The following is a 15,987-nucleotide window of genomic DNA, read 5'->3' on the forward strand; positions in this document are numbered from 1 at the left end:
CACCTACCAGAATTCCCATGCAGTCAGTAAAAATGGATGAATTATGCATGGCGGCGAGCGGCGGGGGAATTGATGGGGGATGCAAATCGCGCCTCATCCGAACCCTCCGGGTCGCCCGTCTCCTCCGCTCCTCCTTCTCTCCCGCCGCTGATTTGAATACGGCTGTGAGCGTCAGGTTTTACTGCCGTGTAGAACGGAGGATCTCGGCGTGCGGGATTTGTTTATGATTGGGTTTCTCCCCTCCGTGCTCACTTTGCTCATTTCAGGTGAAAACGTACATATATATACGTACATGTATTTATATATATATATATATATATATATACAGGCAACCACTTTTATGAATACAGAGTTGCACTTTGTCCGTTGTGTTTATTTTACTACCTTGAGAGAACAAGAGGAACGTGAAGAAAATGAAAAATTACTCTTCATCTATGACTTTTTATTACGTTACGAAGGAACACTTTTTCCATGAACAATCGGACTTATCCAGAAATTATCACCTTTGATGAGATTCGGTTAGCAGACGTTCTCACTTAGCAAGCATCTCTTCTCCTTTGCTTTTTTTTTTTGCTTATTAGCAACAGTTGGTTTCAGGCGTCTTTGGGAAGATCTGATCCAGCCGACAGAATACAACAAGGCCATAACTTCGTCAGCCTTGCTCGCAGCAGAGCAGGAATCAAATTGAGATTTGTTTATTTAGTTTTGTCAGATTGTGAGGTTGGAGGCAGGTTTCATGGCCACTGGTGAAAATCTGAATCACCCCAGCTCTGCCTGGTGTCCTTTTGTTACGGAGCCTATAAGTATTCTACTCTCGCCTAGGTTGAAAATAAAATGTGCGCTTTTTCCATGTTTTTTAGGGTTTTCCAAAGAGCTGGTGCTGAGCAGAATTAGAATCAACTTAGTTTAATGTACGAAACACTAAATCAGCCTTAGTGGAGAATGTGCCGTTTTTTATTTTTTTATTTTTCTTTGTTGTGTCATTGAAAAACATTAGAAGCACTTAACACTGAACAACTCAGCTATTTCAGTTCATAATGGATTACAAAAAATTTCCATAATTTAAAATTAATGTTCACATTATCTCAGATGACAGTGCTTTTTTGTAATTTGGTGTTAAAAATAATGTATTTTCTTTTCCTGTTCAACTTTTTCCACAAACTATTAGCTTATGCTAATGATTTCTAGTAAATTTCCTTCATTAGCACATACTGTTCCCAGGTGGGTCTGGTCTTTATTTATGTGTAGAGATGCACTGATCAAGTTTATTTCCTCAGCCGATACAGATTTATAGGGTTTTTTTTTTATGTCTGTCCTGCTGACAGTTTTGATTCGTTCTACATTTTTTAAGAAGTACAGTTGATGTGTTGTTTCTCCAAAAATTGTTGGAGTTTTTATTGTATTTAATAAATATGGAGAAATCCAAATTTTTCGTATTTTACCCACAGATCACTGATCAGAACCAATAAAAAATCGTCTGATTCCATCCTCTGACATTTTCACAATTCACTCATGAAAACCAATCACTTTGGACTCGCATATTGCATTTTTTTTTTTCGCCATAAAATGTGGATCCACTTTATAATGCACTCTTAAATATCTTGTTTATATATTCAAACAGCGACGATCTGCCTCTGCCCGGCGGAACGACTGACTTTTGAAAATTGCTTTCTGAGCTACAGCTCTTTTGGGTGCAGTCGCTCATAATTGTCTACAGTCTTAAACAAACTCGTAAAGTGACTCTGCTCTTCGCACTGCCAGTGTTGCTGCGTCAACAGCACCCGCACTGAGGAACGTCGAGTTTAAATTGTCAGGTTGTTTCCAAAGGCATTTAAAAAAAATCTTGACATAAAAAGAAAAGATGACGTTTGACTGCTTGCAGTGAAACACAACCTTTGTTTTTCTCTGAAATTGAAAACCGCAGCGTGTGATCGGTGTTGTTATCGTTCGCTTAATGCGTTTATCTATATCCATCTTTTTTGAAAGTCATAAGAACACGTCGGTCTACGTCACATCTGATGAGGGAAACGTTAAGTTCTTCATTTTGTTTGTCAGAACGAGAGTGTGTAGGTAAATTCAGTGCCACTTGCAGAATCTGATTTATTCCAGCTTTTTTTTTTTTAAATATGGGGCTTTTGATTGTATATCTGCTACAAAGGCTGAAATCAAATCTTTTTTGTACATCATCCCTGTGTGGCTCCTTCTCTGGGAGAGTTTTACAATGGAATGGAGTGGAGCAGTTGTGTGCAGCACTATGGAGTGGGTTTGTAATGAAAGAGCATATTTAATTTAGTTGTAAATTGATGTCAGTTTTGCTTAGCATAACAAATAGCGGCTTTGGTGGAGGATGCACTTTTTAAAATACTCTTCTAGTTTTAAATGTACACAGAAAATGTTTTTCTTGTGAAAATTGCAACAACTATTCTATGTTTTTTTTCTGTTTAACCTGTACAACAATAAACTAAAAACATGATATTTTAATGAAACAAGCAAAGCAGTCTAATTTTAGTACAAAGTGGATTTAGATCACTGTAGATAGAGTCAAAAGATGAAAAGGGTGTTGCTTGGTTAAAGGGAAGAAAAAGAGCAAATAATGCAATTAACGCTTCAGGTTGACCATCTTTATCTGGATTTTTCTGGGTATGTTGTTTCAGCCACGCCAGGATAAGGGTGACTCTCGCTTGATTCCACCAAATTTAATAATTTAATAATTTTTGAGTCCACTCTTTAGTAAAGGTCAATGGATGTTTGTGTTCCTATTTACTATTAAATTAAGAGCAAAAACATGGCTGATGAAAGATGGATATTTTGTGGCATAGCTTACATTTCCTACTTGAAGAAGATTTGAATTTGTCTTTTTCTGTGAAAATCAAATTATGATCAAGGGCCGCGCAAAGTTGCTCCGAGGTCCATCCGATCTAGGTCCATTAAAGATATATTGTATTATATCAGAACCTTGTTTTCAGTGCATTCTCTGATATTTTATGGAGTTACAACTTGAGGTCCATATGGGATATTAACGTAAGCTTCAACATAGCAGAAAATGTTAACTCATTAAAATGTTGAGGAACTTTAACAGAATACGGTTAACTGTTTCTGGCATCTAGACTATGAGCACAAATTATTCATTTAGAATATATATGAGCGAAACTAAGACTACTTTTTGAGAAAACGAGAACCTCATTAAAGATCTTTGAGTTGCTCCTGCCTTGTTTTAGCCACACAGATACTGCAGTATTGGTAAAATGCTTCATGGCCTGGCTACCAGCTCTTCTTTTAGTAAGCATAATGTCTGAGTCTGCCTCATTTAAAACGCTTATTGTTGCGTGGCGCGCATATGCAGACGTGGCGCACCACGGGGCGTACCGGGTTAGTTTAGCTTTAAGAGACCTGCAGGATCCACCGGAGCCATCTAGATGGATATTACGTGAGTCCTGAGCTGCAGGCTTTTATTGTATTATGTGCTAATCAAGCGATCAGTTTATTCTTGGGAACCCCGGTAAGGTAAGCGAAAAAGCAAATTAAGTCAGGTATGCAGGAGTTGTTTTTGTCTCCGGGGCCCCTGCAGCTCTTTATTACTAGCCAGTGGAGGACAAAAATGTTTTCTTGGCTGAGTCACTTGAGAAGCTGCAGCCTGTGATCTTGGCAGCAGCTTGTTGTTTTTTTTTCTTTTCTTTCATTAATTTCTCCACTTAGTCTGTTTTAGTTATTCATTGACTCCTTTCTATAACTGGTCGGACTTTTTACCTCCATTTTGCCTTTCACATTTCTTTTCCCAGAATTGTATTTCACCACTTATTTTATATGGTGTTCAATCAGAAGGGACTTATGAGAATAAAAAAAAATTACAAGAGCATCCTGGCCAATGTATTAGTTGGTCAAAACGGCGGTAAGCTGCCACCGACACATAAAACACAGTAAAAATGTCATTAACAATAGAAATAATAAAACTAAGTGTGTCAAGCATAATTATTAGCAAATTCATTTATCAAAACATTTACATCCTGTTATTTGAGCAGATTTATACTTCCTTTGAGGTCCATATGGGATTTTAGATTAGATTTAAAGTTCCTTTAAGATTTAAAGTTCCTTTAAATCTGACTCCTTTAAGTGATTTTAAGAGAAATTTAGTACATTTTCTTTATTTATTAGTTTTATCTTAACTCTGTACAAGCCCGCAGATATTAAAAATGCATTTTCTAAGTAAATTTAAGAACGTCTTGTATTCCGGATGATATAGGATGTTTGATATTTGGGTGTAATGTTGAGAAGGACTTTGTAAATTAAAACTTGCCAGCAAACTGATCGTGTCACTAACCAAGAGAACATTCAACACTAGCAATACAACATACAGTAATAAGTCTTTAAAGGTTGTGCTAAATCTCAAAGTAAACTGTTTAAGAGTAAAAAAAATACAAATCTGTAATCAAGCAAAGACCTAAATGTAGCGCAGATTTCTCTTAGCCTCAAAGAAGAAACTGGATTTTATCTTTGTTTTTTAAACCAGTTTGATAGATTGAGAGAAGAAAGTGCCGAATTGCACTGATCAGTATTAAACAAATTGTGATAAAGAGACTGATCCTGTGTGAATCCAGCAGAGTAAATCACAGTACCATTAGCATAAAAATGTACTTTTGATGCTCCTTGGTCAGGATTGTTGTATAAAATGAAAAAGGGTGACCTTAGAACTCATCCCTGAGGAACACCTGTAGCTAGATGGATTAAACCAGAGGAAATCCCCTTAGCTTTCTCTCAGGGTTTTTAACAAAATGTTCTGACAGTACACAAATACCAAACTTCTAAATAAAACACAGTTTAGTTCTTGTTTAGGGCATTTGAAAGCAGAAAAATAGGTTTATTTTCAACCCCTGCAAATTTAAATGATTTTCCCCAAGTTTTGAATGTAATTCAAATTCAGGGTCTTCAGGGGGCAAAAACCTAAAACAGGTTCTGGAGTTCATAGTTTTCTTTTTCTTTTCATGGTGACAGTAGTGATTCAGATGGTGCGACCTCTGCACAAGTACTGATTGCTCTGTGGCAACACACTCCTGTGCCTCCATCAAGAACCCACAGGACCAGTGTTTCTGTGGTCTGCAGCCTGCTGACCCTTCCACTAGTCTATGTTATGGATGGCTGACCTCCCCAGGCAGGATGGCAGAACACAGTGCAGGATTGTGGAAAACTTTCAAAGCAGATGAACAGAAAAGGAAGAAATGCATGGTTTGTGCTTGAAACAGTTCATTTATTTATTCCTAGATGATCCTAATTAATTGGCTTCCTCATGACAGTAAGAAACATCCTCAGCTGACACAGCTCAAGCTAGCTTCCTGGTGTCAGAACAGACGTCCCCTGTTCAGATGAGCTCTTTCACTTGAGACACACTCAGACTAAGCAGAATGAGGAATTGTCGGACTGTATGTATTTTCAAATACCCAAAAAAAAGAAGCTGTCAGAGCCTTTTATGTAGCGTACGGGACAAAGGGCCAAAAGTCTGAATGGTTGTCCTAGCGAGAGAATCTGCAGGAATGCCTGGCACAGCAAACTCGGATGTCTTCAGAGGAATTTTTTTCTTCATTCATTCATCAGGGGGATTTGGCGTGCATCCCGCCTCAGAAGAATCAGCCATGCTCTCCAATTTGAACGAGGGTCTCTGCAAGACATTGGCCATTTCCAGCACTTCTGAAGTCTTTCATTTGGCTGTGGAAGAACAGAATAGGCAGATTGTTACTTCATGTCGCTTTGATTCTCCCACCTCAAATATCCATGACGTTCTCTGCTGGGTTTTCTGCTGAGTTTTGTATTTTTTTCCCCTCCAAGTGTTTCCTTTATCGTTGCATTGCTGTCACAGTACGGCATAATGTCTTCAGATTTAAGATTTGTCACACTTATTTCTCTTTGATGTCTTGACCATATGTATGTATGTGTGTATTTGTGTGAGTGTGTTTTCGCTCTCTTCTCTTCAGGTCACCCAATAGATTTGTTGTAAATATTAGGTTTTTCTGCCAGATGACATGATCTTTATTTGAAATGTTCGGGTATTTCAAGGAGTTTATGATTCCATGCTTTCTAACCCAGGCTCCCAGAGCCGTTAACCCTCCTGTGGTCTTAGTGTGACGCAAATGTCAGTCGGACAGTGGGGGAGTTGTCCCGTCAGACCGCCAATTCCGAACCCACACACACACCAAAACAAAAAACTCATAAAAGCGCAATTTTTATGACTGCGCACAGATTAAAAAACTCCCGGGGTTCAAATGACTCCATCTCTTAACAGTGCAGGAGGGTTAATGGTGAAACTGGCCCACAGAGTCACACATCCTCCACTGTATTTCACAGTGGGCATAAGGTGCTTTTGGAAACTGCGCCTGCTTGTCTGTGGTTAAACAGAAAAGGTTCTGTATTCTTTTTATGACTTCACACATTTATTTGTTCAGAATGGTTCAAGTTTGGTGTGTCACTGGTGAGTTTTACTTAGATATTTCTTTCTTATTGTTGAAAAGTTTTTACTGTGACAGTTTTTACTAATCTTCCAAGTCAGAGCACTCCTCCCCCACTCAGGTCCTCCAGCAATTAGCAAACACCTGGAGGAATGGCTCACCTGCTGAGTTAATCATACTAAATACTTAGTCCAATTCTCCAAAGAACAGTTGTAAATGGCATAACAGAGGCACATTGTTGTGATGACGAGATGAAGGCGGAGTCCCAGAAGGAGCAGGAGCTCCTTAAAGAAACAGAGGCCAATTTCAAAGCGTCAAACTGCAAATTTCCTTCAAGTCATGTTTGACATGCACAACATTTTTTATAACAACTGAAGAGTAATGATTGTGTAATGTCATCTCGTGCCTGGGAAATGCACAATATCGCCTCTTTGATAAAGCCCTCTCCTTGTAATAATGCTGAAACAGTGATGTCATCAGGAACATCAGGTTGAGCGCCACTCCAACGCTCCACTTCAGCACACAGATGGCCTCACAGGCCGCTGTTGCCAAACCAGGACTCGTCATGAGGCGAGACAGCAGCACGAATGTGGAAAACCTACATCAGGGATGTCAAACTCCAGTCCTCCAGGGCCGGTGTCCTGCAAGTTTTAGATGTGCCTCTGCTGCACCACCTGAATAGAATAATTAGGTCATTAAGACTCTGGAGAACTGATCTACACAAGAAGGAGGTAATTAAGCCATTTCATTACAGTGTTTTGTACCTGTGGCATATCTAAAAACTGCAGGACAGCGGCTCTTGAGGACTGGAGTTTGACACCTGTGACCTACATAGTCACAAGTTAAATGAGCCGTTTTGTATCTCTACCTCTCTGTAAAGCCTGTGTTGCTTACAGTTGCCCTCTCTGGATGCTTGCTCAGCTGACCTGCTGGTTGCTACTCTTCTCTTGTCTTTGCTTCTCCCTTTGTGAATGCTGGGCTTCTCTCTGTAAGCTATCGATTGCAGTTCTCTTCCCTCTCTGCCGCCTCTTCCTGCTCCAGTGGTTGTTGAATCCAGCCAGAGCTCGGCCACAGTCTGCATCCCATTGCGACTATTGTGAAAATTAAAATCAGGACTGTTTAAACTGGTGGGTCATTGGTTCACAGGGAAGACATACAAATAAATTTGAGGTTTTTATTTTTAGTAATAGGCCTAAATACACAGCCCCTCTAGGACTTTCTAATTGCAAAAAATAAACAAAAAAACTATCAAAAATCACTGTTTTTTGGTGTAACTTTGGAAATATTTGCGATTTGCAAGTGGAAGAAACACTGCCACCTGCGGGTGGGGTTTATCAGTTGATGCAACCCAATGTTTTTGACCATTTTTGTGGAAAATTTGCAAGAAAAATTTGGGGATCTGAATGCCCTGAATAGAAATAGAATAATAAATGCATATGATTGCAGTTTGCAATCAATCACCGAGTCCTCGGTTTCCCTGCCTCAGAACCCTTAGTGTTGCTGTGTTTATTTATTTGTAAATGTTATAGTTTTATTGATATGGATCCTACGCAGCCTGGAATTTCAAATAAGTTTTTTTCAGGTTTGGATTCATATGGAAAAATATTTCAAGAGATTATTATTACGAAAGCCTGTCCATCCAGCCAGCCAAAGTTATTTTGAACCTATTTTTTAATTTTATTTTAAAATTTAGCTACAAAACAAGACCAAAAATTCACATTTTGGTTCGAAAAGTATTAGGAAATCCATATTAAAAGAAGAAATGCAGACTTTATTTGCACTTCTAAATATCTGTGATTATGATGCTTTTAATCTTACGCTTGTAGAGCATAAAATCAGCTCTCCAAGTCCAATCTTTGCTGGTTTGCAGACACATGCCACCAGTAGACGCCAATAAGCTGATGAAAGAAAATGAAAACATATGTCAGGATGATGAAACAGCCTGAGCAGTTGTCACAGTACAAACTGCATAGACTTCCAGCTCACAGTCTCAATAAAACTTGCCTGCGTTGTAGTCATTCCAGATGGCAGATTGTACATAGGATCTTGAGGGATGGCAGCAAAATAAAATATGAAGACATCTGTTCTAGGACATTTATTTTTCATCGCTCTATGCTACACTATACGGACGACTGAAAAATCCCACCTTATTTTTTCCAGTCTGTATTTACGGAGCGCTGCTGGAACCTCCCGTAAAAATTATTGTTGATGAAGACGTGGAAGGAGCTCAGATTAACTTGGTTTTCACCCACTTGGGGCTGCTTTTAGGGTATTTTATTTATTTATGGATGTTGTGACGGTGCAAAAGAAATGAGGGCAGAATGTGGAGTCAAACTCCGGTCAGTAGAGGAGCGTTGCTCTCCTGGGAATGCACTTGTTTCTACTCTGAAGTAAAGCGACAGAGGATTGTACTTCATCTATACGTACAGCTAGCGTGATAAAAATGTGTCGCGGCTCATGGGAGACCTACTTTATATTTGGCGAGTAGAGATCCCTGAATCTAAATGAAAAAGCTTTTGCTTATGTCTAACTTTGGTCCCACGTTCTGTTTTCAGCGATGGTCGTGTGGAAGTGACGGCAGGCGGCAGCCTCCAGATTTCCAACCTTACGGAGGAAGATGGAGGCGTGTACACCTGCGCGGCTGAAAACTCCAACACCACCATCGAAGCCCAGGCCCAGCTCACAGTTCAAGGTAATCTAATCAGCCAGCATCGCTGGTTTCTACAAAGTTTGGATTCTGATCCACAAAACAACAGTGGCAGAATCAGTGGACCCAGACATTTGCTGATTAATGCTAATAAATCAGTTAGAAAACACCATTAAGCAAGTAAAGTTTTATTTGTATAGCACCTCTCACAAATAAAATTTGATTAATGTAAAGGATTTCTCTGAAAGTTGGGATGTGAACCATGATAAAACAACACCAGTAAATCCAAAGTCCAAACACAAGAAGCCTCTACAACCATAAAACTATTGTTAATTACTCTCGTCGCAATAGTTCATACCAAAATATGCTAGGAGGAATTATTTTGATTTTTGGAAATGATCTGAAGATCTTTAACACGGTGTTTAGTGGCCCACTGGTTTATATTGTCTGCTCTCTGTTGTATTATTAAAAGCAGTGAAGACTGCTTCAATGTCAATAAAGATATCAAATATCTAAAAACAGACATTTTGAACACTGTCTGTGCTGTTTCTGCCTCAAAATCTAAAATATATCAATTTCTTTACATCTGCTTCTTTTAGGCATAGGATAAAAATGGTTAACAATTAGTTGCTATGGCGATTCCCACCTTTCGCAGATGAAAGGCGGACGAGCAAACCTTCATTTTAGGCCTCAAACAAAGTTGCTTTATGCACTTACAAGTCAAAATTATTGAACCATGAGAGTGGTTAGGCTACATGTGAGAATTTTGTTTTATGAGTCTGCAGTGTTTTATCTGGCAGATCTGTGAGGTTTTACTGTCAATACTCAGGAGAACGTTGAGTACAGACATAATGGAAGCTGGCTGTATGATGTCTTCACTTTTGGGTTATTTTATAGAATACTGTAATTTCTACAGCAATGTCTGACAGCAGTGACTGAAGCTAGACATAAATTCCCTATATTTTGAAGGAAAACTGTGAACATGAAAAGTGGTTTGATTCCAAATCTTTCAGAAAATGTCAAAGTCTGAAAAATCTGAATATTCTGTGGTAAAACCCAAGATCTGTCCAAACAAAATAGCGCCGTTAACACAAATGAGTTGAGCGTAAAATCTTTTTAGCCTAACAGCATGTATGCCCTCTTACACAAATGCATTGTGAGTACTGTGCATTGGTAGATTGTTGTCTCTATCAATCTACCAAAAAAAAAGCGTCATCATTATTAGTTTTCAAAAATTATATAGTTTGCATTTGACTGTGCAAGCTCCAACACTTACGGCCAATGTCTTGTTGAAGCACCCATTACCTTTTCAGCATATGCCATCATTACCTCTGAACGTCTTTCAATATATTCACAGTAATTGGTATGCAATAAAATTTCCTGACTCTGTGCTTTGAGCTCAGTGTTTGGAAGTCATCTAGCAAACTTGTACAGACACAAAAGAACAGTCTGGCTTTCATCAGTCAGTAAAATACAGAACAGTTGCTCTCTAGGCAGATCAGTGTGTTCTTTGGCAAACTGTGACATCTTTAGGCCGTGTTGGAACCTCCTAAAGCTGTCTTCTAATTGCCACACTACAAAACACGAAGCTGTAAATCATCTGTGATCGGCCTGGAACTGATCATTGGCTCACTCTTGTCCATTTTGAATTTCCTTTCAAATGGTGGTTTTCCATTTTCTTCAACATCTTTTTTTGCTATCATCTCATCTTCTTCACTTTTTTATATTTGTACTCCTCTCTAGTCTATGTTTTGACTAGAGAGGAGTCAAAAATGGTCTGGAACCACCCATTTTACTCTGGTTCTTAAATAGAAATCCACTCTAAAGACAGTAAATGTTCAAACTATTGGGTCTGTTGGGTTTCTATTGCTCTGCTGCAGCTACTGGTGGTTCATCAGGGTCTTTGAATCGAAACGCTGGCTCTTAAAAGCAACGTCTGAATTGAGAAAAGTATCAAAATGCCAATTCATTCAGGGAAACTCCAACTTTTGGTGCCTGTTTAAGCTTCAGTTGGTGTTTCTCCGTGAACTACGGCCCAGCTACTGTTCTCCAAGTAGCTTTGGCCGAAATCCTGTTAGAGACTGATGGAAGAGTTCTTGTGATTTTCAAAACCATAAAAAAGTTTTTTGAATGTGTGGGTTTCAATCCAATCTTTGGGAAAAATCACACACCAAAATGCATGAAGAGGAACAAGTTGGCATGAAATCATCAACTGCTAACAGCACAAGCGAACTTCGGTGCATTTGCATCGACACCGGTAATTATACATGTAATCAGTCCCTTGGGACTCCCAGTGTTAAATCATCCTCTTGTGGCTGAAAATCACCTGATATCCCGAAGTATTAGTAGCTTTATTGTTTGGGCTACGTTAGAAACAAAGTGACAGTGCCACTTGAACAAATGTGCAAATTGGAATTGGGTGAGAGGCATCAGCAAAGTCAAGTTGCATTAGCCGCTGAGGAGAGTGCGGCAGAATAGAGCAGAGTCTCTGCAGGTCTCGCTGAACTCTCAGATCATCCCTCCGTCAGCGAAAACAATCTCATTTCGTCTTATTATGTTTGGGAATGAGGTTATTAAAAGCCCCCTGGACTCGTATTTCAGACATAAAACAAAGCCAGAGAGAGTTTAGTTGGAAAGGAAATGAAACAAGCAAGATGTATTTCTCGCATGCGAGCCACTCCGAGGCAGAGCAGACGATTGTAGTGGCAGAAACAAGCAAATCAAACAGAGCCCAAATAGTTGCGCAGTAATTGTCATTAAAAGACACTTGTGGACTTGGATGGGTTTCCCGACAGCTCCGAGTCGACGGGATTTTGGCTCAAAAGAGTTGAGGCAAGGGGGGGAAAAGTCCCCGGGGTTCATTCCGACACTTTATTGCACTTCACACACACACCCGTCGTGCCACGACTTCCAAACCTCTCTGCCCAAATCCCTTCATCTATTCCTCACCCCTTGCCCTTCCTTCATCACTTCCCGCCACTTGCTGTGATTAAAGGAGGCCGAACTGGAAAATTGGATCGGGTCACAGGAGGACACTTCACTTCATTCATTTCCAACTCTTCCAGCCCGCCTACCGAATTCCCTCTTAAATCCTCCACACGTCCTGCCCGACCTCCCTGACACACTCGAGGATGGATCAGCACTCCTGGAATACGGTACAAGGACAGCCGTCGCTGTACCAGAGCGACATTTTGATTAGCGTCCATGTTGTACACTCAGCGCTTAAATGCTTTTGTGTCAATCGCATTCAAGAAGAAGCCAAATTGTGGCATTGATTTTCTCTCTTGACGAGGAAAAGGGAGCCTAGAAAGATCTCTCAGTAAGTAGTTATTCCTGTAAAGGACAGTTAAATCAATGTGGTTTTAATCCATACAATCAACAAACTATTTCTTCTTTGATTGACTTCCATTAAAACCCCTCCAGGGTGTTTTTTTTTTCTTTTTTTTTCTGGAGTAACGAGAGGAAATTGTATGTTTACCCTCAAGAGGCTTTTCATAAACACCGGACTGTTAGTAGTGGAAAAGATGCAGGAAGCCAACTGCTCGAGCACTGTTGGGTTGGAGATACCTGGAGGGTCTGTAGTACAGCTGGTGCATAAATTTAGAGGAAGAAATACACAGATATTCATATAAACACCAAACACACAAATGTACGATTGCCGGCGTCTCTCAGTTGTGTATTTACAAACAGCGCCTCACAAAACTATTCATATCCTTTGAGCGTTTCCACATTGCGTCACCTTACAAACGCAGCGTTTCATTGACATTTTTATGTGGTTGCTCCATTGTTACAATTGCGCAAAGGAGCTATTGTAAGGTAGAAGTAAAAGAATATGTGATTCTTTGAAAAATAAGTGAACAAAACAACTGGAATTGGAGCCCAAAGATCAACCGGTCAATCGATAAACCTCTATTTTCTTAGTTTTAGGCAATCGACCGATATATCTGAAATCAGTCTAATCCACCAATCTAATCTACCTTTGCAAAAGTTTGTTTTTAAAATATAAAAAACAGACTTAAGAAACTTTATTTAAATTTTGGTCTGTTTTGGTAGTCTGGATTGCAATGCCGTACGAACTACCTCATGTAAGGCTAAACAGGTTTGAATTGATTAACATTTATTGTTCAGTGGTTTTCAATAAAATAAGATTAAAACGTCGAAGGTGTATTGTGACCTTATAACACCTGACAGTGTCAGTCATTAAAAAAACAAACGGTATAGGCCAAAGTTAAAGTTTTTGAATGATCAATGATCGTGGTTGGCTTGCTGTAATTCTGGGTCAAATATGAGCCTGATTGTCTGACATAGGTAGATGAGGACGCAACAGCAAATCTACAGCAATAAATCAGAATAATTTAAAAGGAATGGGTCAATGAAAATCCAGAAGTTGTTGCAAGAACCATAAGAAAGCAACCTGAAATCTGAAAAGGATTATTTTCAGATTTTACCAGATCAGATCCACTCAGAGTCACTCTGGCTGAAGCGATCTAATCTCAGGAGGATCCAGCTGAATTTGCAACAATAACATCTCTGTTTGGCTCTCCACGAATCACACATCTAGCTGCAGAGCAACAATATGCTTCAGACTTGTATTAGGTCGCTGGGTATTTTGCAAATAAGCAATATTTACTAAAATCGCATTGCACCTTATCGTTCTAATAATTACAATCGCAATGTCAGTGTGTTTAAGAGGATTTGGCTCATTGTTTTTGTTCAGCTAATAAAAATCCTGTAATTATCCCGCAACAGACAGGAGGCTTTAGAAGATGGTGACGCTCTAAATGAGTGTTAACAGCAACACTCAGGCCACTCGAGTCATATCTCAGGGCCCCATGTGTGGTGTTGACACACATGCATGTGTTTCTGTGATAACTGTCTGTGGAAGGGGGTGTGCGTGCGTGGGTGTGTGTGTGTATGTTATGTGGTGGATGACTTTGCTTTGACATCTCACCCACTATTAGAGATGGGAAGAGAATAAATGAGGCCAGAGGAGGCAGCAGCTTTTGATTATGGCCGTGCGTGACTTGGGCACCACCCAGACCTGGGCTCTCTGTGTTTCTGTGTCGGGGTGTGGGTGTGTTCTATACAAAAATAGTCTATAACCTGTTTGTTAGCAGTTTTATGGGGCTCCGAGTCAGTGGTCCGCATCTATCATGCCCTGCTGCTATCAGGTCATCAACTTAATTGTTCTTTCCATGTGCTGGGCTGCCAGGCAGGAAATCCCTGCCCCCCCATAAAAGCCTTTCATTTGGGCTGTGGTCTCTGGATGAACAGCCATGGTGATTACAAGTGTTTATGGTTTGTTTTGGGGTTTTTTTTATAAATGAACAAAGGCAGCAAAAGTTTAAACATTTTGGAGGAAAACTGGCAGAAATAAAAGTACTTTCACCCTTACAGATTTCTTCTGTTTTTCATTTTTTGAGTTGGACTTAATTGACTCAGATAATCAAACGACATTTAATGTCAGACAAAAGTTTATTAAAATGACATTGGTTTTTTTTTTTAGTACAGTCAGTCCACAACATCTAATTCTGATTTATCCAGACTTGAGGAGGAGGATCTTAGCGCTGTCAATCACCTTGTATACACGCCACTCACCCTCTCCCCCTTGCTCTCTGCTACACTACAGCTTCTCCCCATTAGCAGAGCCTGCCACAAATTCTCAGGCTAGCTAGGAAAAAGCTCTACCTTGGGCAGAGAGTCAACTTCCAGCAAGGACAACAACTCCAACCATTCAGCTACAGATCAAAGCATGTTTATGGGTTAGAATGACCTAGTCAAAGTCTAGACTTAATTGTCTGCATTAGGCAGGATTTGAAAATGGAAGTTTTCCATCCAATCTGTCAGACAGAGAGGTGAAAGTAAATTAGTTTTTAGTGCAAAACAGGTCGAAATACAAAAATATTAGCAGTTATAATGTCAGCAAAACATGGTTCTATAAAGTATTGTCTAAGGAGATAGATTAAATACTCACATGACTTTTTTCAGATTATTCACATATATATATAAAAGATATGAAAAACCATTAATTGTTTTCTTTCTATCTGACAATAAAGCACCACTATGTGTTGGTTTTTCATATGAAATCTCAATAATATGTATTGGAGTTGGTTACTGTGGAGCTCAAGACTGGTCAATACTTTTGGATGCTACTGTACTGCTGCAGATACACACTCATGTTTGAAGAAAAACATTCAATTAATACAAACAAAAAAAACCCAAAAGCATTCCCCAAAGTAGTTAAAAAAAAAACAAGAGTAAAATCTGAGCACTCATCTATCAGTGTGGCTTTTAAAGGGTGATTCTCTCCCTCACTGACACAGCAGATAAGAAGCGCTGAGCTGGATTAGGATCCAGACAGCAGCTGGGATGACATGATGAGACACACCAACACAAACGAGCCAGAGAAACAACAATTAAGATTTATTACAATAAGCCAGATAATAATAAAAAAAGAAAAAAGTTGCATGTTCACGGTATCATCATGTAAATGTGTCCGTATCAGAAACTAAACAACAGCTGCTGCGGCAACGGCGGAAAGCAAGCAGACTGGGAATCAGACAAAAACACCTGGCTGAGATAAACACACTCCCAGGGAGAAAGGGAAAAGGCATGTGTGTGGGGATGTGTGCGCGCCAGGTTGATCAGATTAAATCTCTTTAAATAGCAGGATGGAAAGCTTATTTCAGCCAAAATTAAACTGCTCCATGACAGCAGCAGGTTGGAATTGGGGGGGTGGAAGTGCGGAGGGACTGTGAGGCAAAATTTCTACCAGATTATTGTCAAATTGCAACTTTCCAAACAAACCTTTTACAGGAAACAGCCTAAGCTGGGTGGATAAATAAAGCTAACACAAGACAATAATGCCAGCTTTACACATCGGTGGTAACACTAACTACTAATAGT

The 15,987-nt window shown here is 39.6% G+C and overlaps 1 protein-coding gene across 14 annotated transcripts in view; it reads left to right on the plus strand.

Annotated features, from left to right (window-relative positions):
* neo1a (neogenin 1a) overlaps positions 1-15,987 on the plus strand; it is a 209,005-nt gene that overhangs the window by 123,453 nt on the left and 69,565 nt on the right. For all 14 annotated transcript variants that reach the window (XM_032560380.1, XM_032560379.1, XM_032560376.1 and 11 more), the window contains one exon: positions 8,990-9,126. In XM_032560380.1, coding sequence (XP_032416271.1) covers positions 8,990-9,126 — 137 coding nt within the window. The remainder of the gene's footprint in view (positions 1-8,989; positions 9,127-15,987) is intronic.

The sequence above is a fragment of the Xiphophorus hellerii genome, chromosome 4 (assembly GCF_003331165.1).
Source record: "Xiphophorus hellerii strain 12219 chromosome 4, Xiphophorus_hellerii-4.1, whole genome shotgun sequence".
NCBI classification, from domain to species: Eukaryota; Metazoa; Chordata; class Actinopteri; order Cyprinodontiformes; family Poeciliidae; genus Xiphophorus; species Xiphophorus hellerii.